This window comes from Dermacentor silvarum, chromosome 1, assembly GCF_013339745.2.
Source record: "Dermacentor silvarum isolate Dsil-2018 chromosome 1, BIME_Dsil_1.4, whole genome shotgun sequence".
Taxonomy (NCBI): domain Eukaryota; kingdom Metazoa; phylum Arthropoda; class Arachnida; order Ixodida; family Ixodidae; genus Dermacentor; species Dermacentor silvarum.
Window position 1 is genome coordinate 179,134,062 of NC_051154.1, and position 27,843 is coordinate 179,161,904.

At 47.6% G+C, this 27,843-nt stretch overlaps 1 protein-coding gene across 1 annotated transcript in view; it reads left to right on the plus strand.

The window, feature by feature from the left end:
* The window catches only part of LOC119435947 (fatty acid CoA ligase Acsl3), a 102,653-nt gene extending 79,216 nt beyond the window's left edge, over window positions 1–23,437 (plus strand). The window contains exons 15-16 of the mRNA XM_037702655.2: window positions 16,741–17,019; window positions 22,963–23,437. Of these exons, the coding sequence (XP_037558583.1) occupies window positions 16,741–17,019; window positions 22,963–23,237 (554 nt within the window). The 3' untranslated portion in view covers window positions 23,238–23,437. The remainder of the gene's footprint in view (window positions 1–16,740; window positions 17,020–22,962) is intronic.
* The last annotated feature ends 4,406 nt before the right edge of the window (window positions 23,438–27,843 follow it).

Consider the following 27,843-nt stretch of genomic DNA (forward strand, 5'->3'; position numbering starts at 1 on the left):
CTGGGCCACAACGCTCCGCCTTCGAAATGTCACCGTGGCGCGCACTTCAGATTTTGGTACCTCGACGCACTAAACGTAAGCCAAACGCAATTAAACACAGCGAGTTAACGTAGACGCCACGACTTCCGATTTTGGTGCCTACGACGCGCTAACGTAAGCCAAACGCGGTCGTTCACAGCGAGCAGCCAGTGGACTCATGGCGGCACCCCGCGGCGGCCGTGGTGTAGCCGACCCCAGCTAGCAATAGCAGCCACGTATTAGAATGTGCTTTGTTACGTAATAAAGCACACACAAGAGAGTGAGGGTCATGGTTTCTGCTGAAACGAGAGCGTTTGAGAGAAAGGTAACTTCGCGCTCCGCTTGCGAGCTCCACACACCGCGGAGCTCGCAAGCGGAGCTGAGATGTCCACAGCAGCGTACGCTACCCGCGGACTATGTTATTTCACCAAAACCGAGGGGTGGTTCAGGGCGCCTTTAACTACAGCGCTCGCCTTTCTTTCGCAGCCTACTAATGAGTAGGGGCCGCATTCAGAAAGCTTTTCGTTCGTAATTGCTGCTTGTGATCGGGCAGCCACCTTCATTAATTATGTATAGCATCACGATTATCTGGCATCGTCTCCTACGATTAGCGTAAGAGAAGATGCCAGACAATTGGGATGTCGGGCATATTATTAGCCGAGGCGACAAGCCAATGGCTGACAACATTTAGGAACGGAAAGCATTGAGTACTCGGCCCCAGATGCCTGCGTCGGTGTACTTCAATGTGTTCCCTACGACGTGGTATTCAGTCCGAAAGGAGCCATTTAAGAAGTCGAGAGTAGTATGCGATGCCAAATGAAGATGGATCCGGGCACATAGTTTAGGGTAGAAAGCTAACAAACCTTATCTTTTTCCTCAATTTACATGGTGCACCTCTGATATCCCTACTGTGTTCTGGTGCCAAATTCACAAAGCTTTTCTTTCGTAAGTGCGTTTTTGCCTTTGGCTGAAATGTTTTCTTACCAACAATTCTAGCATTAGGGCTTTTTTTTTCAATAATGGTGTTGGAGGTCATACTCACAGAACGTTCTTACACTAAAATAGTTGATATGAGAAAAATTCTAGCCAATCGCAATCGCGTACATATTAGCGAAGGCGACTGCAGGGACACTGGCAAATAGGTCTTACGTACGAAAAGCTTTGTGAATTTGGCCCTTGTCGCTTTCCATTCGTAAGTGCCGCTCACAATTGGCTGGGTGCATTCAATAATGACATGTATAAAAACAGCAATGATTGGCATCTACTCTTACAAACAATTCTAGCGTAAGAACGTTTTCGTGTATACGAGCCCCGGGACCGAATTCACAAAGCATTTAATTCATAAGTACGCTTTGCCATTGGCTGGCCCTCATCGCTAATAATATGTCCATCATGAGGATTGACTGGAACTTGCTCTTACAAACCGTAAGACTAACCGTATTAAGAGCTTTTTGTGATTATAGACCCAAGGGTTGAATTCACAAAGCTTTTCGTACGTATGTGCTCTTGTATGGACTAGTCGTCATTGCTTATAAAATGTTCATCAACAGGTTTGGATGGAATTTGCCCTTGCGAAGAATTCGAGCGTAATAATGTTTCTTGTGGATACGGACCCTGGGGTCCAATTCACAACGCTTTTTGTTCCTAAGTGCTCTTCGCCATTGACCGGCCGCCTTCATTATGTCAAGTATAAGGATTAGCTAGCATCATCTGCTTTTATGAACAGTTTTTGCATAAGAACTTGTGGAGGCGGCTGAAAAGAGTAAGCCGCCGCGGCCACGTTTTTCATATCCGGCCACAAATGGTACCGATGGTCCCGGAAAGTGGCCGTTAGACGTAACCGCTCCGGAGGGGCACGCTAGTGTGTTCTGCCCGCATGCATGCGCACATGCGGCGCTCTTCTTTCTCGGCGGTCCTGGGGCCGATTGCCGCGCCGCTACAAAGCCCCCTTCCCCCCTCCTCCTTTCCTAGCGCGTAGCGCGATTGAAAATATATGCAAAAGAAGCGCGATAAAAAAAGGGAGACTGTGCGCATCTGCGGCAGTTCATAGGGTCCGTCCAGTTCATAGGTTCAGTCCGTGTTGAGGCAGAGAGAATCCACAAATGCCTCTGGTGGTCGAGGTTCAGAGTGGTGCTGAGGTCGGTCACTCTGTGGCATCGGTGCGCGTTGGGCGGCCAGGTTGTAGATGCCTCTGTCGCAGATGGAGTACGTAACTAAGGGGGGCGCATACTCACGACGCGCTCATCGGTGGTAGCGGGATGGCACTGTTGTGAGCGTCTCGCATGCACGCGGCCGCGGGGAGACCAAGCCTATATAGGCGTGCAGGACGCGCGCGTCGTCTTGAGCGCCGAGTGCGTCTTCTTGTGTTGTCGCCGTCTGCGCCCCTGGTGTGATGCATTTCGACTAGATAATGCGAAACGTACTGGCGGTAGCCTGACGTGTTCCGAAGGCGAATGCGTGGAGGTGAGTGGCGCTTAAGACGTGGAGGACGCCGTGATCGGATGACACACGACGGTAGCGGTGTTGCAGAAAGGCGAAAGGCGATGCACTTTGAAGCCGTTTCATGCTTCGCGGAATCGGGTGCTGGTTCAACGCAATGGACAGGTAGAGGAGGCTGATCTGGCAAACCATCCTGAATTGGTATGGTGGTATGATGTTGTCAGCCCATCCGCCATGTCTATATTGCGTGACGTGGACGAACAGCTGTCGTTACCTTGTTCGTCAGGGCTGTCGTCTGGACTGGATGACTAGTCGACGAAAAAAGGTGGCCAAGAGAGCCAAGAGAGATGAATTCGGCAGCAGCAATGTCACAGGAGAAAGCTCCGGCATCGTAGAGCTGGTAGCTGCAGGATATGGGCGAGGTGCTACCAGAGGGATGCCGCAGTGAGCTTTCACCGCGTCCCGCAGGTTGTCGTAGATGCCTGGGCCAGATGGAAGTCGGAATTCCGAGAGGCGGCCTTCTGGCAGCTCGCGGCTTGCATGAAGGTAGCGCAAGCACTGGTCACTGATGTCGTGAATATAAAATTCGAGCTGGAGGAACAAGAGAGCCGGGTTGCTACTGTAGAACATCTGCAGGCCGGCTATCCGCGGGAGTGACGGCGCTTTGTGAAGCTCGCCCTCTGCTGCTTGCCGAAAGAACTCCGAGGATGAAGAAGTATAGGAGTGGCTTTTCGATATACGCGGTTTGATCACTGAGCTTATCAGCAATCAATATCACATGGGCAATATCAGCAACACGAGGCCGAATAATGACGTGCTGTCAGATTTGCCGAATTGTGCTTTAGAACTCTTCTTGCCGCTTGAGTATATATATCCTTCCGCAGCAAGGACGGCGGTATGATACGCATGACCCCTGTGGTACACTCCACGAACTCTGACCTTTGTTATTTGGCAAGGAAAATAGAATTGGATAAAGGTGAAGTAGTGCACTTTTGCCAATTTTCGCGCAGTCTGTTATGGCGATCCTTCGCGCAGTGACGATGATCCTGCTTAAACGCACTTTGACCCTTCTCAACGAATGTCTTGAGCACAGGAACCTTCCATGGACAAAAGAATTTTTGTAGCATGCTTCGACACTAATAAAGCTGTGAGTCGTACAGAATATGTTTATTTTAGCAATTTTTTCGCTAGCACAGCCGCTATTAGCCTTGTTAAGTGGCAAACAAAAATATTTGAATGAATAGCGAATTTTAATGAACTCATAATGCGCTAACGGCTTTCCCATTAAGCTGGCTCCAAGCACAGTCGATAGTAATCAGACCGGAAATAATTAAGAGTGCGACACAAGAGGACACAGACAAGACAGAGAACAGCAGCACCTGTGCGGAATCAACTAGCCGAACAACACTTGTTAAGTAACAAGGTCATTGGTGCTGGACTGAAGAGGCCCAAAGGAGTGTCTTGTGCACGTAAACCTGCTTAAAACGAACGTTGTTCGAAATAACAGTAGTACCGACGTCTGCGCGATACTGGGTCAACTCAGATGGATCAGGTAGCAAGTGCACGGTGCTCTGCCGAGGAAAACTACTCCTGAAGTCTGGGAGATCGACGAACGTGACGTAGCTGTGTTTGTGCTCCACGCACTGTCATCAGCTTGCTTCTAGTCCTGCATAGTGAAGCCTGAAATATTCGTAGGGGAGCAGTTTCACACCAGTGGCCTAGACTGGTACTCTCCAAGACACGAAATTTCATACTGCTGTACTTGTATCTGTTCAGGTGTGCATTATATGACATATGATTTTCGTTTGTCCTAGCTGTAATCAAGAAGCTTACTGTTGCCTCCCCTGTTATCTTACTCATTGTGTCACGGTATGTATACTACGGGCATATATATAAATCGGAATGTGTGTCTTTGAGAATGTCGGCTAGAAGTTACGCTGAAATTTATGCTGGTACATCTCCAGCTCGTTTCACGTCCTAAACAAAAAAAAAAACATTAGCATATTAGCGTTAGATAACAGCTTTATTAACGTCGTAATGATCATCATCATCAGCCTATATTTATGTCCACTGCAGGACGAAGGCCTCTCCCTGTGATCTCCAAGTACCCCTGTCTTGCGCCTGCAAATTTCCTAACTTCATCACCCCCCCCCCCCCTCGTTTTCTGCCGGCCTCGACTGCGCTTCCCTTCTCTTGCTATACATTCTGTAACTCTAATGGTCCACCGTTTATCCATCCTACGCATTACATGGCCTGCCCAGTTCCATTTTTTCCGTTTAATGTCAACTAGAATATCGGTTATCCCCGTTTGTTCTCTGATCCACACCGCTCTCTTACTGTCTCTTAACGTTAGGCCTAATATTTATCGTTCCATTGCTCTTTGTGCGGTCCTTAACTTGTTCTCGAGCTTCTTTGTTAACCTCCAAGTTTCTGCCCCATATGTTAGTACCGGTAGAATGCAATGATTGCACGCTTTTCTTTTCAACGGCGGTGGTAAGCTCCCAGTCAGTATTTGGCAATGACTGCAGTATGCACTCCAACCCAATTTTATTCTTCTGTAAATTTCTTTCTCGTGGTCAGGGTCCCCAGTGAGCAATTGACCTAGATAAACGTACTCCTTTACAGACTCTAGAGGCTGACTGGTGATCCTGAATTCTTGCTCTCTTGCTAGGCTATATTTAACATTATCTTTGCCTTCTGCATGTTAATCTTCAACCCCACTCTTACACTTTCTCGGTGAAGGTCATCAATCATTAGCTGTAATTCGTCGCCATTGTTGCTGAATAGGACAATGTCGACTGCAAACCGAAGGTTGTTGAGATGTTCGCCGTTGATCCACACTCCTAAGCCTTCCCAGTCTAAGAGCCTGAATACTTCTTCTAAGCATGCAGTGAATAGCATTGGAGAGATTGTGTCTCCTTGCCTGACCCCTTTAATTCTTGATAGGTATCGTTCTACTTTTCTTGTGTGTTATGTTGTTTGGGGGTCGTACGGTTATTGTACGACCCGGGTTACGATGCGACGGCACGGAGCCGCAAGTGACATACCGCCATGAGTGTCGAACAAGCACTGGCTAGGCTTGGCTTGCGGAGCCTTTTTATTATACGAAGACATGGATAGGGGGCGCTAGCAACTATACATAACACGCCCCTTTTTTGTTCTCAAGAAACTAATATGAGAGGCACAAACACAATAACAACGTTCATTCCCGGTACCTGGCCGGTGGCTGTATGTGTCTCCCAGCACGCGTCACATAGGTCGAACCTTGTCGGACTTGACCAGGTAGGTTGCGAGGTGTAGCATCACCAACACTTGCACTTGGCACAGGTTCGTTGGTTGGTCCATATTCATCCAGGGTGTAGTCTTCTGCTGAGTGGATGACATCACTCATCCTTTGAACACGTGGCCTTAGGTGTACAAGGTTACGGTACTTCTTCTAAGCATGCAGTGAATAGAATTGGAGAGATTGTGTCTCCTTGCCTGACCCCTTTAATTCTTGATAGGTATCATTCTACTTTTCTTGTGTGTTATGTTGTTTGGGGGTCGTACGGTTATTGTACAACCCGGGTTACGATGCGACGGCACGGAGCCGCAAGTGACATACCGCCATGAGTGTTGAACAAGCACTGGCTAGGCTTGGCTTGCCGAGCCTTTTTATTATACGAAGGTTGTTGGAGGTTTGACTTCTGGTTGGATTGGCATATTTTGCTCCATCTGTGGTTAGCACAGTGTAGCACCTTGGTTGGGGACCAACTTGAGTGGCAACTGCCTTTTGCCAGGTATTTCTGTGCCTCACCAGGCAGGCTGGTACTTTTCCAAAGTTGGAAGTGTACGAGTGCGGTTGTCTCCATGCTTGTGCTGCGCACTCTGTGTGCGTTTAAGAAGTTGCTGATGCGCAACAGTGGAGGAGTACGGTTTTATGCTTATTGGTAATGTTGGTATAAAAGTTCTCAATCTCCTGCTCATTAACAGCTCTGCAGGGGAGCGTGCTCCAATGGTTGGGGTGGCACGGTAATTGAGAAGAACCAAAGACAGGTCCTTGCCATCGCTGCATGACTTGATCAGCATCGTCTTGACCGTCTGTATTGTTCTCTCCACCTGCCCGTTGGACCTGGGATAAAAGGGTGACGATGGCTCATGAACAATGTCCCATTGATGCAGAAATGATTTGAATGCTTCAGAGTCAAATGGTGGTCTTTGATCTGAAATAAGGACATTGGGGATTCCAAAGCGTGCAAATATGTCTTTCAGGACCATAATAACCGACGATGCTGTCGTAGTTTCCATACGCTTCACTTCAACGTATTTTGAAAAGTAGTCAACTACAAGGATATACGTGCTGCCTTGACAGTGGAAGAAATCAACGGCCAATTTTTCCCATGGTCTTACTGGCAAGTCTCTGTCAAGCAAAGGTTGTTGGAGGTTTGACTTCTGGTTGGATTGGCATATGTCACAGCTTGAGACTAGGTTGACGATGTCCTTGTTGAGTGACGGCCAATAAACGCTCTGGCTTGCCAATCCCTTACAAGCCACAATGCCGCGATGAGCTTGGTGCAGTTTCGCTAGAACCTCAGCTTGGAGGGCTGCTGGGATTACAAGGCGTTGCCCAAAGCATATAAAACCTTCTGTGATGTAGAGTTCACTCCTTATGTGAAAGTATGGTTTCGTTACAGGGTGGACATCACAAAGGCGATCTGGCCATCCATGTTGAATGTACTCGCTTAGTTGCTGTAAGGCTGGATCTCGATCTGTTGCTTCTTGAATCTGCTTTAGTTTTGTAGGCTACGCTTGAACCAGAGTCGACACCATTAGTCCTGGGTCGCTGTCTAGTTTCTATCTTGGATTCAGGATCTGGGCACCTTGACAATGCATCAGCCACAGACAGTAGCTTCCCTGGTATGTACAGAAGTTTAGTGCTGTAACACTGAAGCCGGAGCATAAGCCTTTGAAGTCTAGGTGACATGTTGGTTAGATCCTTAGTCTGCAGTCCAACTACAGGTTTGTGGTCTGTTTCCACAGTTACCGATCGGCCAAAAGTGTAGTAGTGGAAGCGCTCACATGCAAACACTACTGCTAAGAGTTCTTTTTCGATTTGAGCATAACGCTGCTGGGGCGCTGTGAGAGCTGCAGAAACATATGCAATTGGTCTGCCTTCCTGTAACAGAACCGATCCCATGCCATACGAGCTGGCATCTGTTGAAATAGTGATGGGCTTAGACTGGTCGAAATAACGCAATACTGGTGCTGTTGAGAGCTTCTGTTTGATGAGGTTGAAGGTCTCAGTATGGCAACTTGTCCAGTGCCATGCTACATCCGCCTTGAGTAGCTCACGCAATGGGTTGGTCGTTGCTGAAAAGTTGGGGATGAACTTTGTCAGATAGGTCACCATTCCTGAAAACCTTTGTAGTTGTGACTTGTCGGTTGGCACAGCCATGGCTTCAATGGACTTGACTTTTTTGTGGTCTGGAGCTAGCCCCTCGGAGGAAAGCCGATGTCCCAGATATATGATGGCTGAAAGTCCCAACTTTAATTTTGCTTTGTTGAACTTAAGTTGTTCTTTCTTGCAATAGTCAGCACCGTTCGAAGAGGAGCCATGTGTTCTACGGAAGTCCTTGAGGCGACCAGTATGTCGTCGAAGTATGGCTTGACTATGACTTGGCCTTGAAACACTTCATCAATGGCCTGTTGGAATAGCTCGGGAGCTGTGGCAAGCCCAAAGGGTACTCTGAGAAATCGGTATCTGCCCCAGGGTGTTGTGAAAGTACAAAGCCTTAAACTTGCCTCATCCAGGGTTAGTTGCCAGAATGCGCTCTTGGCATCAAGTATAGAGAACACTGTTGAGCCACTTACGCTCGCAAAGAGCTCCTCAGGACATGGTATGGGGTAGTGGTGCCTCTTGAGGGCTACATTTAGGTTGCGTGGATCCAGGCACAAATGAACAGTCCCGTCTTTCTTTGTTATCACCACAATTGGATGAACCCACTCACTATGTTCAGTCACTGGCACTATCACGCCATTCTCCTCCATTCGTTTGAGCTCCATTTTCACCTTGTCCTCGAGCACGCATGGTATTCTGCGAGGCGCACAAACTGTTGGAACGTCTGTATGCACCTTCACGCAGGTGAATGCTGTACAGTCCTGGAAGTTGACCGATGCCTTCAAAGGTGTCAGGAAATTCATCCAGCACTTGCTGGTACTGCTCTTGGGGCAGTGTGTTGGCTGAGTTTGTTACTGCATGAAGAGTCTTCACACGTGAGAGCAATCCCAAAGTTGTACATGCAGTTGCTCCCAGTATTGGTTTTAGTGGCTCCTTCACCAACGGAAATCTGAGTTGGCACACCCTGCTGTTTACTGCACAAGTGAGTTCACATTCGCTGTCTATCGGAAGCTGTTGCCAACTGTAGGTAGTGATTTTTGCTGTCGTTGGCTTTGTTACTGGTCTGCACGGCCACTGTGTGAACATCTGTACAGGAATTATGTTGACATCTGACCCGGTGTCTAGCTTGAATGTCGCTTCATGCCCATTCACACTGACAGTCTCGCTCCAGTCAGCTGTGTCGACAGTGACACTGCACGCAGTCAAACAGCCCAAGTATAATTCCTCCTGTGAGTCTTGCTGAGATGCTCGTTTAGCAATCCAACTTGCGGTCTGTACGCTGCTGGCTGCCGACGTGGCTGTTTGCACAGATGTGCGAAATGGCCAAGTTTTCCGCAGTTGTGACAACTTTTGCCATAAGCTGGGCACTGTCGAGGGATATGCGAGGTTCCGCATCGAGAACACTTACGATTAGAATTTTCAAACGAGCGATGAGGCTGCTGAGGCCTGTTGGCACTGATCGGGCGATCCTATTGCTTCGTGGGTTTTTTATGCTCGTGAACGGCATTAACTTCTGGCTGTTGGTCGCTTGTCGCGATTTCCTGTACATGCCTCTTCGAGATTTCAGCTGCCTTGCATGCAGACACAATTCTTTCAAGCGTAACGTCGCGCTCTCGTAAGAGACGTTCACGGAGAGCTCCGTCACGAATGCCAACCACTATGCGGTCACCAATGAGTCTGTCGCACTTGTCGCCAAAGTCACATTTCTGCGCCTGTCGTCGAAGATCAGTTACAAAATCGTCAATTGACTGACCTGGCTTTTGCACCATAGAGTTGAACAGGGCCGCTGCCTGTATGACGTTCTTGTACGGGCAATACAGTTCGTCAAACTTGTCAAGAATGTGCTTCACTGGGTCTGCGTCGTCGCTGTCGGCGGCAGAATCCGCAGAATAAGTCTGTGCGATGCGACGAGCATACGGTCCCAGTACATGAAGCAACAATGCCTTCCGTGCTGACTTAGGCTTAGTGTCGTATTCACAAGCCAGTTCATATATCGTGTATGCTTCCCGCCATTCTTCCCATGTGGACGGTGGGTCGTCACCCGGTTCGAAGTGCGGTGGTGGCTGGATAAACGCGCTGGCCATGCTTGCTGGTTGCGGGCGAAGAGTCAGTCAATCTTCTGACACCATGTTATGTTGTTTGGGGGTCGTAAGGTTATTGTACGACCCGGGTTACGATGCGATGGCACGGAGCCGCAAGTGACATACCGCCATGAGTGTCGAACAAGCACTGGCTAGGCTTGGCTTGCCGAGCCTTTTTATTATACGAAGACATGGGTAGGGGGCGCTAGCAACTATACCTAACATTGTGGAGAACCAAGGTTGCTGTGCAATCCTTGTAGATATTTGCCAAGATATTGACGTAAGCCTTCTGTACTCCTTGATTTCGCAGTGCCTCTATGACTGCTGGTATCTCTACTGAATGAAATGCTTTTTCATAATCGATGAAAGCCATATAGAGAGGTTGATTGTACTCCGCAGATTTCTCTATTACCTGATTGATGACATGGATATGATCCATCGTAGAATATCCCTCATTGAAGTCAGCCTGTTCTCTTGCTTGGCTGAAGTCAAGTGTTGCCTTGATTGTATTTGAAATTATTTTGGTGAATATTTTATACAATACTGAAAGCAAGCAAATGGGTCTATATTTCTTCAATTCTTTAACGTCTTCCTTCTTACGGATGAGTATAATGTTGGCGTTCTTTCAGCTTTCTTGTACACTTGACGTCGTGAGGCATTGCGTATAAAGGGCCGCAAGCTTTTCAAGCATGATATCTTCTCCATCTTTGATTCAATCGACTCGTATTGCATCTTCTCCGGCAGCCTTTCCCCTGGTCATGTCTTCCAAGGCCCTTCTAACTTCATCGCTAGTTATACAAGGAGCCTCTGTATCCTGTTCATCACTACTTCGAATGAAAGTAGCTTGGCTGCTCTGGGCACTGTACAGGTCAGTATCGAATTCTTCCGCTGCTTTTAGTATGTCATCGAAATTGCTGATGATATTACCCTGCTTATCTTTAAGTGCATACATTTTGCCTTGTCCTATTCCAAGTTTTCTTCACGCCGATTTCATGCTGCGTCCATATTTTACAGCTTCCTCAATCTTTTCCACGTTATAATTTCGGATATCCCTTACTTTCTTCTTGTTGATCAGTTTCGACAGTTTGACTATCTGACCTCTGGAGTTTGACACTTTCATGTTTTGCCGTTTCTTTATTAGGTCCTTTGTTCCTTGGGAGAGCTTACCTACGGGTTGCTGTGGTGCCTTACCTCCCACTTCAACTGCTGCTTCTGAGATCAACCTAATTACGGTTTCATTCATTACCTCTATGTTGTCTTCATCTTCCTGTTATAAAGCTGCATATTTGTTTGCCAGCACCAGCCTGAATTGGTCTGCTTTTACCCTTACTGCGTCTAGGTTGGCCTGTTTCTTCTTGACTAATTTTATTCTTTCTCTCTTCAAATTGAGAGAAATCTTAGACCTCACTGACCTATGGTCACTGCACTTTATCCTACCTAACACTTCTACATCCTGCACTATGCTGGGATCGGCAGGGAGCGTGAAATCTGTTTCATTCCTTGTTTTTTTCCATTTGGGCTTTTCCAGGTCCACTTCCTGTTGCTGCACTTCCTGAAGAAAGTATTCATTATTTGGAAGCTATTCCTTTCCGCGAATTCTACCAACATCTCTCCTCTAGTGTTCCTAGAATCGATGCCGTAGTTGCCAATTGCTTGCTCACCAGCCTGCGTTTCCCCCACTTTTGCATTGAAGTCGCCCATTACTACAGTATACTGAGTTTACACCTTCTTCATTGCTAATTCAACATCTCCATAAAACTGTTCTATTTCTTCATCATCGTGACTGGAAGTTGAGGCGTGGGCTAGTACAACCTTCATTCTATACCTCCTATTCAGCTTTATTACGACGACTGCTACCCTCTCATTATTGCTGTAGAATCCATCAATGTTGCCCGCTATGTCCTTATGGATTAGAAATCCTACCCCGAATTCTCTCTTATCTGGAAGACCTCTGTAGCAGAGGACGTGGCCGTTAGTCAGTACTGTATGAGCCTCACCAGTTCTTCTATCCTCACTAAGGCAAATAATATCCCAAGCAATAGCTGATAATTCTTCAAATAGCCCTGCTAAATTAGCCTCACTCGTTATAGGGTGCGAGTGTTGAATGTTGCCAGGTTCAGTTTCCCGTGGCGACCTGTCTGGACCCAGAAATTCTTCGCACCCTCTGCAGCGTCGCAGGTCTGATCACCGCCTTGGTCAGGTGCTCCGCAGCCGCTGGGGACTGACGGCCACGGGTAAATTGAAAGATACCACACTATAAATATTAAAGGTGTTAGGTGCGTCGTTCTAGAATTTTTTCGATATCAACACAATTCACCTCTCGCGTTACTTGAAAATCCACGTGAAAATTTACTTCAAGATCTACGTTCCAAGGCACGCGTTGTTTTCATGCAATCCTATTCTGTGAGCCCACGTGCCTGTTGAGTTTCTAAACAGACCGCAGTATGTACTAATTAAAAACATAAACGTATTTATTTGTTATAGACATTATATCATAGTTCTGCTTAAAAGCCCTGTTAGCCTGTTTTCGCAAATTCTTCCAAAATCATTTTGAGAATCATAGCTGGTTACGTCGTTTTAGCAAAATCGTCCTGGGGATAAATGGCAGCGCTTCTCGTGCAACACTATATGCGTGTTTATTTATGTTGGTGATTACACGACAGATTACGTGTCATACATTTGAGCGAAGCCTCCTATGTTAACTATTAGAGCGCAGCTCTTAGGCACATGTTCCTGCGGCGAGCGTCCTACCTGTAACCGCGAACGCAGAGCGCAGCGGCCCATGGGGGATGAAAAAGGCGGCGAGCGCGAAGAGAGAACGAGGAGGAGGGTAGGGTGAAAGCGTGAGAAGAAAAGCGTAGTGCCGCGCACGAAGGGCTTTGCGGCGATGATGACTACGAGATGGCGCCAGAGTATCGCGTGTCGTCTGTGTGGAAACAAATCACTGCATCAGCGGAGGTTGTCGGCGGCGGCTGCTGTGAATCGCGCCCGCGCGTCACCCACGGGCTTCCCCTCGCGATCTCTCGATTAGCGAGGCCGTCGCGCTACACTTCGCTCCGTTTGTAACGTGCCGCAAGAGAGAGATTCTCCGCGCCAGCCAATATATCGTGAAAGGAAAACACATATACTGCTGCGCTAAAATTACGCATTAGAGAGTATCGTAATGGTCGGTGATTTTTTTCTTCGTACTGAAGTAAGCGCTAAGTGCAATAAATGAGCCCATTCAGTATTTAGTATTCAACACAGCTGCCAACACTAACCTCCTCCCACTTCTTTTCTTTTTTTCTGCAAACTCCAAGTTGGCTCCTCCACATAGGACACCGATGGCAACTGAGGCAAAATCGGGGTGTGTGCTTCTGTGTTACACAAGCGGTCACTGTCCAGTTATTGGCATCCGCTACCGCGGTTCCAACAGTAATTTTTTCCAATAAATTTTTCTGTATTCACTGATTTGAGTTTCCTGGTGGAAATTTTTCATGATCAAATCCCAGCTGCACAATATCACAAACGCCTCAGATGAAAACAAGAAACCATAATCATAGTCTTCACACGAGCGCACTTGTATTATCAATTATATGGACACTTCAACCGGATTTCTGCCGTCGCCGTCACCGTGAGGTTCCGTATAAAGTCCAAGGGCGATAAAATCGTCGTCACGCGCCGTATGTGCGTGTGAAAGCGCGCGGGGGACGCGCGATATCTCGGAGAGCGAACGCACGGCGGAAAGCAAACGCGACTCCCGTCGCGCAAAAGGCCGTGGGGGTATGGGAGGGAGGGAGGCGGGGCGACGCTGTGCTGCGGCACCAACTGCGTATCTTGCAACCGTGCGCAAGGGGAACTGGCCACTCAATCTCCCACGCGAAAGCAAGAAAGCGGGAAGGCAGCGCGGGAGGGAGGGGGCTTGTACTTTGCCTGACTGGGGCGGTCGCCCGCACCGTCTCTTAAAAGCGTTCTCCACACGGCTCTAACGTTTGTACGCGCTGTGCATTCGCCGCTCAGTTTCCGTTGAAGCGATAGACCGCACGAACCTTCGCTCGCTGCGGCGGCTGCGCTTGCTGCCAGCGTTTTGACAGTCGTTGTCTGTGGTCATTGAGTGTGATCTATTCATGTTTGCTTGTGTCTGCTGACACCACGCTTGTTAATTCAGTTAGTAAGCGAATGTGTCCAAGTTTATGCAGCCGATAAAACTACTATCCCTACTCCGAATAGCTCTCTACTAATTTGCTATCGCAATTGATGCTTCGCCTTTCGGGCGAAACTGCGACATTTTTTTTCAGTCCTGGTGAAGGAGGAGTCTTCAACTGGCTGGAAACTTCCTTGGTTTCGGGGTCCTAATCATAGCTGCAGCTTCCATCACCCGTAATGATGTTCGAAAGAGGGCCTGGGTCACTTTAAATGTGATTTTTCAAATGCTGGCACAAAATCAAACAAATGTTCTTTGTTTCGTTTTCATTTTTTTTGTCCTCGATGAGCAGGCGGGGAACAAATATCGCGACAGCAGTTGGCGACAACTGTCACCGCGAACCCATAATACATCTTACAGCGACGTCGGCTTGGCTTCTTACTTGTGAAGGGGTGGAGTGTCCACTTACCCACACCTACGGGAGAATACAGCAATACAATTATGGAGTGCTCAATTAAGCCAGTCCGGGTTTGTTTAGCCCCCTCCTGTATATATATATACAGAAATATATATATAATATGCATAATCGAATAATTAAAAAATCATTAATTAAGTTTTTCACGAATTACCTGATGGGCCATATTGCAATTTACAAATTGTAGCCGTGGAGTTCGCAAGGCGGATCCACTTGGAACGAATTCTCGGGATGACACCAGTTTCGAGATATTAATTCCCGAACTTTGCGGAGAAATGCATAGGCGTTCCAGTTAGTTTCTTACCAAAACGTCGCTTGATGCATTGAAGCACAAAATTAACTGGAACGCCAATGCATTCCTCCGCAAAATTCGGGAAATAATATCTCGAAACTGGTGTCATCCTGAGAATTAATTCCAAGTGGATCCGCCTTGCGAACTCCATGGCTACAATTTGTAAATTGCAATATGGGCCATTAGGCAATTAGTTAAAAACTTACTTTGTGAATTTTTGTTAATTAGTCGATTATACATTGCAATTTTTTTAGCAAGTAATGTCCGCCTCTTCGAGTTGACCAGTTGGTTAAATAGAATTGGGCTATCGGCCACAGGCAACCTTAAATAAATTTTCAAAGTGTTCGCTGAAACACCCTGTTTATATATACAGGGTGTCCCAGCTATCACGTAGCACGATATTAAAAAAGGGAAACAGCGTTACGCGCAGCAAACCTAGTGCGTATTGTTTCCAGTACAGTGGAGTAGCCTCCAGTATTTTTTTCGTTACTGAGATTTTATGAATTATTTGTAATTAATTACCTAACTCGAGAAGTACTGTCTTAATTATCAAAGTGTCATGCGAAAGTTGTAGAGCAACATGAAAAACTTCCGATACAGCTTTCTGTTGCTCAATACGTGCTACATAAAAGTGTTTTTCCGAGCATGGAAGAAGCCCGCGAATACACGCAAAGTGCCTCGAGCGGCCAGTCGTGCGACAATTCTGCGTGTATTCGTGGGCTTCTTTCACACTCGGAAACACACATTTATGTAGCACGTATTGAGCAACAGAAAGCTGTATCGGGAGTTTTTCATGTTGCTCTACAACTTTCTCATTGACACTTTGATAATTAGGACAGTACTTCTCGAATTAGATAATTAATTCCAATTAATGAATGAAATTTCAGTAACGAAAAAAAATATTGGCGGCTACTCCACTGTACTGGAAACAATATGCACTAGGTTTGCTTCGCGTAACGCCGTTCCCCTTTTTTTAAATCGTGCTGCGTGATAGCTGGGACACCCTGTATATATATATATATATATATATATATATATATATATATATACCGCTAGGCACGTGTCAAGGTCGTCCTCATGCATGGTCACATTAAGGGTCAGAAATGCATATCATAATGGGCCACAATGCCAATGAAAGCTTTCGCTTTAAAAGCCTGTTTAAATGGGCTGTAGTATTAATAAGGTGGTGGTGGTGGTGGTGGAGAAAACGTCTTTATTTAAACATGGATGACCTCGGAGGCCTACGAAGAGAAGGGCAAAATATCGCACTTCTTGCATCACACCAAGGAGTCTAAATTGAACTGCCGGATGTAGGAGAGCAGCGTGCGATATTTATGAAGTGCCAGTCAGCCACTTTTGCAGGCCATTTTCGTCTCGAGTGATGACCCCGAGTACTTGTGGTTACCGGCCAAGTCGATTTTAGCGCGTTCACGTGTTCACCCTTGATAGCAAAGGGGACAAGCACTGGCCAGTAGGTTGGGTTAATCAAGGCAGCTTTGGTGTCTCCATCTGTCCGTGATTCGAGGCGTAAGTGGGACACCGTCAAAAGACAGCTGCGCGTTATCATCTCCTTTCGTGCGAGTGATGACTACAGAGCAGGGGGACTGAATGCACGTGTCTCGAGGTTCTCTTAGGCTAAATTTCGTAGTCTTAGACCTTCAGGCATGGATTAACACTGGGCAGCCGGGATTTGTTGGTGACTTGAACTAGATTACCAAATCTCATTAAGTACTTACGGCGCAATTCCAGATGTCCTCCGCCACGTGCGCTACCATGAAGAAAAGGACATGGTAATGCACTATAGTAGCGGTACTAGTAACACACTAACAGTAGTAGCACCAGTACATGGGTCCTAAATCTCTTTCTTCAAAGGCATGCGTAGAACATGTATCGTCAAAGGTCATAGTATGTGTGCGTGTTTCTGTTATGCTGCAGACCGCAAGAAGGACCTGGTCAAGTTGCAGTTCGGCGAGTACGTGTCCCTTGGCAAGGTTGAAACGACGCTCAAGACGCATCCGCTGGTTGACAATGTCTGCGTGTACGGAAGCTCGCTGAGCACGTTCGTCGTCGCCCTGATCCAACCGAATGAGGCAGCTCTGAAGCAAACAGCGAAGTCCCTCTCCATTCCCGAGAACCAAAGCTTGGCACAGCTTTGCGAAAACCCCATTTTGCACAATGCCGTAGCCAACGAACTTTCAGCTTACTGCACTAAAAGTAAGTTGGTGCTTAGTCCCACCTTGTTCGCGATAGGCACCGGCTGGATGATTTGGCATACGTTAGGCATGAGCGATCTCAGCGGGGACGTAAGCTGAACGCTTCCAGCAAATGCAAACTAAAGTTACATGTCGGGGAACTGTGGCCTACGCACAATTGACATTCTTTTTCTCTCACTCTCTGTCTCTCTGGTGTTTAACAACGTGTAAATTTGAGAAAAATACAGAATGGCTTATCTATCTTTGCTTAAGGCATTTGCGCTGACGGCAATGTAATGACCAGAGTAAAACGGGAGTAGTATAACACTCGAAGACTGTACCTTATGCTTAATATAAATGTGTACATACGTATAATCTTTATTATCAGAATTTAACCTTCAACTTGTTTTATAGATAATTACAACTCTCACGACAGAAGCCCCAGGAGATTTGAGGTTTTGCCTTCTAGAATTGGCCACTAACTTTCAGCTCCAAGTTTAGCAGGCTGCAATGAGCATGTCAGTTGTCAGTAGTCCGCAAATGTATAGGGACGCCTGACGTGTCAACACTCGTTATCTCAGCTATTCACAGTTTAAAAAGGTTTGCCATAAAATACACAAGAAATTGTAGGTACACATTCTCGGGAAATGTGGCGGGATTCTTTTATTTCAAAGGATCCTGAAACATGCCAACGGGACAAAGCCCGTACTTTGCGGCAAAGTCGAACACAGATACATGCGACAGGATTATTTCTTGGGCCATGGACACACCTATGCGAAAGGCCTTACATGCGTGCCATAAGCACCGAACGCATACGATAGCGTTATTATCACGGAGTACCGAAATGAGGCACGAAGATCAAACGCAGATTTTGCCAGCGTTCTGAGGTTTCTTTTTATATACATTTCGCTCGATCAGCAAGAAAACGTGGCGTTACCAAAAGTAAGGGTTCTGGTATCTCAAGTGTGCTCTTGGCAACAAAGAACGGACCACATAGTAGTGCGAACATTAAAAAAATCCTTTATTCCTCCTTCTGTACAACAATGCCAGCTAACAGAAATACATACAATAATAGTTTCTCGATGGAGACTCGTTCAGGAGTCGAGAATGTTCGACTCATTGCGCAAGGTATAGCGAATGGTTTGCCTATGCCACGCACCAGCGCCTAAGTCATTCGTTGGGGCGGTCCTGCGAACTGAAGCGTGTCCGAGCGATCGTGTTTTTCTATGCCTTCCGCAGGACACAGGACAGTGTCACGAAGAGCACCGGCGAGCGCCCAATCGGTCCGCGCACACCAACATCCCGAATTGAAAGAAAAGAAAGCAAATTCTCTTTGCTCGTGGCTTGCGGCATTGAAGCTAGCTTTTTAGGAAGAAACTGATTAGAAAAACTGGGAATTGCGCTGTATGGGCTGAACAAACCCACTGAAGCGACAATCGACGCTACACTAGCCAAATTTTCTGCTGTGTTCGATGAAGCTCTCACTGGGCATTCAGGACCACCTTTACACATTGAGCGCGCGACAGACGCAACGCCAATGTTTTTGAAGTGTCATATGCATTACGCGATGCTGTATGCCGAGAACTCTTCAAACTACATGCTCAAAGTATAATCGAGCCAGTCCCCGCCTCTGACTGGGCGACTTATGTGGTGGTTGTTAGGAAGATGAATGGATCACCTCAATTGTGCGGCAACTACAGGATCACTGTTAACGCAGACACCAAGCCGACTGCAGAGGATCACCCAATGACAGAGGGTACGCAGTTGCTTTCACTGCAGTTGCTTTCACTTTCAACGCGGAGGACCGCAGGCCTTTTCGAAGAACGAGTTAACACAGGCTTATGAACAGTTACACGTCCACAAGGCCACTTAGGAGTCTCTGACCATCAATACCGTTAAAGGCTGATACTTCTATAAACGTCTACCATTCGGCATTTCGGCCTCACCATCCATATTCCAACGTTTCGTAGATTAATTGCTAGCTGTACTGACCCGCGTTTGCGCCTACCTGGACGGTATTCTCATCATTGGAGCATCGAACGAAGAACATATAGATCAACTGAAAGATCCCCTGAAAGCAGGCCTCACAGCATACAAGGAGAAATGCAAAGTTCAGAATTCGCTAAGTACAGTTCCTAGAGGCTACACAGTGAAGTATAAGGGGGTTGAAGCGACGTCTAAAATGGTTGAAGCTATAACAAAGGCTCGAGAACCAACAAACAAGTCGGAGCTTTAATAATTTTACGGAATGATAAGTTTTAGGTGCGAAGCACCTTATGCGCTCGGGCTGTCGGCGTCTCCTGTCGTCGTCGTCACGGCAAGCAAGTGGCTCGTTCTCGCTCTCGGCACGCACTCGTGCCACTGCTCCCGCGTTCGTCGTCGTCTTCCACAGCTGGCTGCGTTGCCGATCATCATTCCAGTGTAGAATTTCACTTCTGTTCTGTCGTCGTAATGGGGAGGCCGCGTTTACGGGGTATGAGCCATTGCTTAAGGCAGTATGAGCCCATTAGCGGTGCATCACTGCATGCTTCGCACCTCCCCAGGTTTCCCATTCGTGGAGCTGTACTTCGCTCAATTGGTCATTTGACACGCATAAAATTTAATTCACCGCTCAAACCGAGCCTACGACATAACTCGTGCTAACTGTAATGACTAAAAAACTAAAACAGTAAGAAATGCGTCCATAATTTTTTACAGCCAGTTCCTCCGTGACAAAGCGTCCATCGCCGAACTCCTTCATCGTCTGTTGGATCAAAAAGTCAAGAGATGGGAAGCCCCGCACATAGCTGCCTTCAACAGACCAAAGGACGCACTGTGTGAGTGTACGATCCTTGTGCATTACGAGGGCTCCCATCCACTGATTATGATGTGCGATGCTTCTCCTTACGGGTTAGGAACAGTCCTTACACAGCTGGATGGAAACGAACACGAAGTACCTGTCGCGTGTGCGTCAAGAACACTCGGTAAATGCGAGAAAAGCTACTCCCAACTGGACAGAGAAGGGCTTGCAATTGTGTTCGTCGTCACGCACTTTCACCAGTACACTGCCGGTCGAGATGTTCTTGTAATAACTGACCATGAACCACTTCTGGGAATAATGTGCCGTAGGAAGAAGATTTAGCAAGTACTCTCACTGCAGATGCTTCGTTGGGGCGTGATATTGAGCGCCTATGACTACGAGATAATGTTTCGGGAAAGCCAAAGACATCAGAATGCGGACGCGCTCAGCCTACTTCCACTTGCTTTTGATTCCTATGAATCAGCGGCACCAAGTGACGTTTTGATGATTGCAGGTCTGCATAAACCTGCATGAAGTGCCGAGAAAATAGAGCTGACAGTAGAAGATTCCAGTCTCTAGGCCTGCAAACAGGATGTACATTATCTGCTTCACGGCGAGATACCGACTTTCAACTCTATAAAAAGTCTAGTGTAGGAACTATCAACGCACCGCGGTTGCGTATTGTGGGCTGCATGAGTAGTGATTCCAACAGAGGCTAGACAGGAGCCGTGACTTTTGTTCACTCTAACTACCCGGGGATGACTACGATGAAACGCTGAGCTCGTAGTCACTTGTGGCCTAGATTGCATGCCGATATAGAGGCCAAGGTGCGGTCATGTGAAACGTGCTAAACGCACAGCCGCCTTGCGCCAGCAGTTGCGATGCCGGAATGGCCACGTCCACGTGAACTATGGAAATTCATCCACGGATTTCGCTGGACCGGTGAAGAACCATAGTTTTTTTTATCGTACTGTATGCCTTTTCCAAGTGCTAGAAGTCATACCAGTGCCACCACAGTCTACTTCCTCAGCCATGAATGTGCTACATTCCCTCTTCGCTACCTTTGGCATACTGCAAGTGCTGGTTTCTGACAGCGGCACCACGTTCTTTTCATAGGAGATGCAACGGTTATTCGCATCGAAAAGAATCAAACACATAACATCAGCTCCATACCACCCGGCTGCAAACCGACAAGTGGAACGGCTGGTGACAGAAATAATATGGACTCTAATTGGTAGTGTCTCCTGCCGGCTGTCATGGTTTTTGTTTAAGCAGCATACGACGCCACACACTACAATGCAGATAACCACAGCGGTTTTATTGGTGCGTGGGCACCTCCCTCTCATCTGTATGCGCTACACACTAGGGAAGACACCGAAAAGGGGTGGCTGGAGGACTTCAGAAGATATTATGCACCAGGTTATACAAGGTCTCGATCAAGAACCTCATCAACAGCCTCGTGTGGCAACTTGCAGTAATTGTTGGAGAGTGCGGCAAGACGTCGTCGACCGAGGATGGAAGGCGACAGAAACATCACGTGATTCACCCCAAAAGAAGACATACAGACATTGGAAGCACAATCCAAGAATCACCGTATTATTAGTCGGCAGGAAACGACTCTCTCGAAGACACCGGCCTCACTACTACACGATCTACACGAAGTTGAGGTCCCGAGGGTCCGACAGGAGATGCGCACGATGTTTCTGACAATCACGCGTCTCCTGGTGCGTCTCCGGAATCGTCTCCTGAAGCAAGGACATCTGACATAACAGTCGCGAAACATTCCAGACTTCGTGACGCGCAGTCGCTGTGGTCTTGTAGCGAAGGCACCAGAGCGACTAGGCATTTTAAACATGTCAACGGGGAATTAACGGAAATGTGTTTATAGTTCCTTATATCTAGGCAGTGACGTATATCGGCGCCTGTGCGAGCAGGCGAAGACGAGACCTATGAGGGGGCGCCGCCAACGACTAGCTCACGACTCAGTCGGGCTGCCTTGCAGTCAGTCGGAAGTGTTCCAGAAATTCAATAAAGGGGGCTACGATAAAAACTCGCAGGTATCACATGACAGCACTGTCATACAAAACGAAACAGTGAAATCATTTCGCCTACTTAACAGATATTTGACTCTGAACAAGACAATGATGCATTATTACGGACCATAATAACTATGGCCATTTAGCGCAAATCGACATAAAGAGAAGGGGAGGAAAGGACAAGTTGACCTTCCTTGTCCTCTCCTCCCCTTATTTTTTGCGATTTCCGCTAGTGACCATAGTTCTTATGGTCCATAATATAGTATGAACCGACTAGCCTAGCAACAAGTATTACTGAATGCAATGATGCGTTTCCTCGTTGTGTCGGTGGGTACCGAAATGTTTGGCGAAATTACGCATGCTATTATATCAAGTCAGCAACTGCTAAAAGCAAATTTAATCACAGGCACAATCGCCTTCTCGACTGATATAAGCTGACCAAGTGACATTCAGTTGTAACACCGTTCACGTTGATATGAACAGCGTTTTAACCAGACGAATGGCTGCAAGTGTTCGCCGAAATAGTAGGTCATGCACCCCTCGGGTGGCAGCTTTTCCAGCATGAACATTTGCAGCTAATATTAGTTTGTGTGCTTGTGCTGAAAGAACATCCTTTCTTGCCTTTTCGGTTATAAAGTGAGTTTATAACGTGCCCGCCTGTGACGCTAATAATGTATGGCACCGCAGAATGAAAATTTTCCCCCGTCAACTACAACTACACATTTTGCAGCCTTACCCAAAGTCGTAACCTGTATGGCCCAGCCAGAGCCGATTCGCCAGCCACATATGTTACTTCGACCCTGTGGCAGCATATTTTCAGTCGATTAGTCTCGGTGACACTGTTTTCAGTGCGTATCGATTAGCTGCACCAGCAGACGTGCATGTGATGAAGAAGGAAACTTGTGGGTGGGACGGGTAATCTTTCCGTTGCCATTGATTTCGGCCGTGTGCCTGTCGAGTGCATTAAACGTATGAGCCGTTCCTTGACATCTCGTCAAGGAATACCCATAAGAGCGTAGAGGCGCACTGCTCAGTGTGTTCCGCCCCACCAAATTGAAAGTATTGCCTTAAGCAATCATCGAGTACGGTGCCTCTGCGTCTGGCACTTAAGCCTCCCATTTCTGACCTCGCCTCCACATTTTCGACGCAGGTGGCCTCGTAAAGTACGAAGTCCCACTCAAGTACAAGCTCTGCAAGGAGGTGTGGACGCCCGAAATGGAGTTGGTGACGGCTGCGCTCAAGATCCGACGAATCCAGATCCAAAAGTTCTACCTCAACGACATCCACAAGATGTATCATGGAGTGTCTAATACGGGCTCTGCATCGGAGCTGCCGACCCCAAGGCTCGTTAGCGGCGCAGCAACTCCTACAGAGCAAAATGAGAAGAAAGCCGCAGATGCGCGAGCTGCACAAGCCGACAAGTAGCAACGGCATCGCCACGTCGGCGAAAACCTAGGCGGCTGAAGACGGCGCGCAGCTCGGCTCGTCAGCGAGCCTCCTAGCCCCTCACCGTGCCATGTTTGACGCATGGTGTGCACTTACCTGGACCTTCACGCCGCAATAGCCTGTTATTCAAGAGATACTTTAGTGCGGCTTAAAAGCAGGCAGCTGTAGCACACGTCGCCTTCGAGTAACCACATTCTGTATTGTCTCTAGTGAAGGTTAATTACGGCTTGCTCCGGTGTTGAAGCAATAAAATTTTTCGACAAATTCAATATAAGTATTATCCTTATGATTGCAGAATATCTGCATGTCAAATCAGCTCACGAGTGGACCATGAACAAGCTGGCGAGTCGGGCTCATTGGTCGATGAACGTCATGATTTCAATAGCGCAACAACTGAGGTGCACGAAATGGGGAAAGACACAACAGAAGACAAAAAAGCGCTGTCCCGACTTTCATAGTCACTTTCATTTTTCGTGCACGTCAGATATCACACTTAAATGCTGCTATGAAGACTATGAGCAAAGTGGATATGCAGATACCATTCTTAAGCGCCAATTATCACATTGGAACGGAAATTAAGCGAAAAAGCGCATTTATTAGCGGATCTTAAAATTATACCTATTGTTCGTATTTATCGAAATCAAATGTTCCAGTCATATTTGATGGTGCCTTGTTGCAGTGCAGAATTTTTTCATGGTTGGGTGCGCGGTAGTCAGTTTAGAGCTTAGCCCAATGAAAACTACGCTCTCGTCATAAAGCGTTCAACGGGTTGAATTATCCTGCAATTCGCATGTTATGAATTGTGCCTGTATCAATCACCGCACATGTGGCATTTTTGAGAATGGAAACTGCCTCCTTTTGTTGGGCGGGGCACTAAAAACAGCTCAAATGATGCGCAAACTTATAATTTCGACGGAAATAAAATTACGGTGATATAGTTCATTTGTTCTAGTTTCCTTATAGAATAAACTAAAGGGTCCCGGACAAAAGGACAAAAGGTTTAGGCAAAGCTCTCTTTTCTGTTTACGAGGAATGCTGTTCTTGTTTGGAGACAATTTGCAAGTAAAGCACACGACGAAATCGGGCACCTATATGCTGAAAAACGCTTCGCTCAAAAAAAAGGAAAAAATAGAAAGTGTGGTGCTTCACTGGCGTATTGGTTGCGCTGACATTTTAACTGCTCGCGCCGACATTTTAACTACTCGAGCAGACATAAGCGCTAGATGCTCCTTTGTAGTCTTCGTATTAAACTCTAGCTACAAGAAAAGTAAGCCATTTACATACGAGTGTCTGCTGTCCGTTCAAATGTTTTCTTGGTTGCTGAGGTTCAAGTGGTTAGTGTCCAAAAGCCTTCATATAGCAAGTTCAAGAAACAGCGATAGTGCTGTCTAACAGTATCTCCACATGGCCGATTGCCATGTTTTTCAGTATCGACTGCACGTCCGTCTTTAACCATAACCAAGGAAGTGTACAGTGAAGAAGCAAACACCTGGCAGTGCTAAGTAACACAGTGAGGCACACAGTATGCGTATAGCACGCGCCGTCCCGTGCAATGCGCAACCTTGATATCTTTGCTGCCGTTCTGCGATCCTCAGCCTGTGCTCAAGAAAAAAATCTCTTGCGCTACAATTGCTCGCAAGAGAAATTTTCACCCAATCCTGGTGCTGGACATATTATTAGCGAACGCGTTCGGCGCATGACAAAAATCACTAACAAAAAAAAAAAAAAGCTTTGTGAGTTGGGGCCCTCATGTTCGCGTCCTTTTCGATTCGATATACTTTCCTCGGAGGTGTTTGAGGCGAGTGCGTAATGTCTCTACGAATCGTTGAAAATGAAAGACTGTGCTCTCAACTTTCCATTCGCTGTTTTTCGGCAGGAATGCGTACTGCTTCCAACGCAGTGCTGGAATACGCGCATCTTCTAGTGGGGGGCACGCGCGGCCACTTCTTCTTATGGGCAGGCGCTCGCGCTCGCAAGCAATAGTTGAGAGCAGGTTATGGCGGCGCCCAAGATGCCTTATTGGAAAGGAGTGGTTACTGTGGTAGAATGTATACAAGTGAGCGGTTTCGTGCGTGTTCATACTGTAAAAAGGGACGTGCGAAAGAACACGAACACAGTGATCTGGCAACTAAGTGAGGTACCTTCGGAGAACATGCATGTGTGATGCATGTGTATGCCGCGGTTGGTTGTCGTATCACATGTCCTCAAAGAGTGGTTGGGATCACGGTGTGTCTTACATCTTTTGCGGTTTTCCTGCTTTGTACCTTGTCAAAGCCTTTCGATATCTTGTTAGTATATAAGCAAACATTTTCAATAAAAGTTTCAGTTGAGGGTTTGCGCGTATTCTGCCCAGTTCTTTTTTTGTGTGTGTGTGTCTGTTCTTTCGCACTTCTCCATTTTGCAGTATGTCGTTGCTATGAGTTTCTTGCTACGATAATAATGCGCCGTTATGCCTAGGGGAACGAAACGCGCGGAAACCGTCGCCGCTTCAAGGAGTGGCACAACTGAAAAAAAAAAAAAAAAACGTGGAGCAATTTTCTCACCGCGGTGCGGTCTGCGGAGCGAAAATAGGAAATGAAGCTTCCTTTTTTCGGTGTGCTTCACCCGAGCTTCAAACGGCGTGCATCAAACGGTGTGCTTCACCTGCGCCAACACCCGCGGGTGAAGCACACCGCAGTGATTCAAATTTACCGGACTGTCACGCAGCTCGAGATTGCTATACCAACATGTGCATGTATATTTGAGTGTTACCATCATGTTACCGTTTGAGAACGTTTGGATCGTATTCACAAAACTACTTTCGCGTACAACTTCCGTCCGCGACCGGCTGTCGCCGTGGCGCAACGTTCTTGGAACGTTGCATTGCCTTCCATTGGTTCGATCGCTATACCGAGTAGCGTGCATCTAAATGCCGGACAAACGGTCAGAAAACAGTCAGAAAACGGTCTCACGTATGAAAGTTTTCTGAATACTGGCTCTTGAGCACCATGATGGAGGAACGCTTGGGAGGAGACGCATAGCGGAGGACCAGCGCGTCGCTCCAGCTTTTTCGCCTTTCTCAATCTCGCATGTGCCGATTTTCACCCGGATTTTCATCTCTACGGATCCAGCAAGATTCGCCGATCACGGGGAGGTGCGGACTGACGAATTTGAGTGAGTTTTTGACAATTTTTCGATCCTTTTCGACTCGGAAGGTCGCACTCCGGGTTAGGCTTGACGACGAGTACGCCCGTCGCCGGCGGCGGCGGAGCAGCTAAGCTTAACACGTCAAGGAGCGTCTCGGCGCCACTTAATGAAAGCATGCAGCCGATCGAAATCGATGGCGAATATTTTCGGGAGGACGACGCGAACGATGGTGCTTGGAACCTCGTTCAAAGGAAATCTACGGGCAGAAAAAAGACGGACGCGTTCGAGTTTCTCAATCGCCCTCGGATAGCTCAAGATGGTGGCCGCGTTGGCGCCAAAAATGGTCGGCGCATACCGGCGCTGAGAAGGAAGGTTTTCGCAGCTTCTAGAATGCCGGAGCTACCGGAAGAGCATCAGAAGATCATTGTGAGGCCGCGCAACGGTCTCGACTTGAGAAAAGCCAGCCATTACGGCGTTTCTACGGCTATCTTCAGAGCGGCGGGGATTTCCAGTATGGAAGCGGAGACCGACGTGGTGTGCCCGAACGTTGTTACGGAAAAGGAATCCAACGCAAAGAAGCTACTGAGAATCAAGTCAATTTTGGTCAACGGCAAAGAACACGAAGTCAACGTGTATGCTGCTGCCGGGGACGGGTTCGTCAAGGGAGTGCTACGCAACGTAGAGCCGGGAATCAGCGAGGTGGATCTCAACGCCCTCATAGTAAACCGGAGAAATCCCTCGGCGCGACAAGCCAATCGCATCAAGGAAACGGGTTCGGTGATTGTACTCTTCGATGGGGACGAAGTGCCGGACTACGTGCAAGTTGGCCAGACCCTATACAGATGCTACCTGTACAAGAAGCAGATCAAGGTTTGCTACAACTGCGCCCGCATTGGACATCGTGCCGATGTCTGCCCGACGCCAACGCTCAAGGTATGCCGCGGCTGCGGAATTACAAACCCCGCGGACGGCCACGAATGTCAAGCAAGATGCAAGCTCTGCGGAATTAAAGGCCACCCCACCGGCGACAAACTATGTAAGCAGCGTTACCAAACGCCGTTCATCATCAGACAAAGAAGAAGAGAGCGCGCCGAGGCGCGCACCTTCAAGTCAAACCCCATGGACTTCCCTCAGCTCATGATCATGCCCAGCGATGTAGCGATGACGCAGCAAGGCTGGGTTCAGCCCTTCACAATGGGCGGTAGTCCGATCCTGCCTGCCACGGCAACGTGGGCCGACAGACCCCCGCCACCACAGACTACGAGAGCCAGGCAGCAACAGCTTCAAAAAGAAGAGAGTGCGGCACCCAAATCGCAGGTAAGCGGGGGCAGTTTGCAAGAGCAAAAAAGAGAGAGTGAGGAGCTAGAAAAGATTAAGGAAGAAAATGCTCAGCTTAGAGAGCTCGTGGGTGAGATGAGAAAAGAGATGGCGGAACTACGGGCGGCTATCTCCGCGCCGC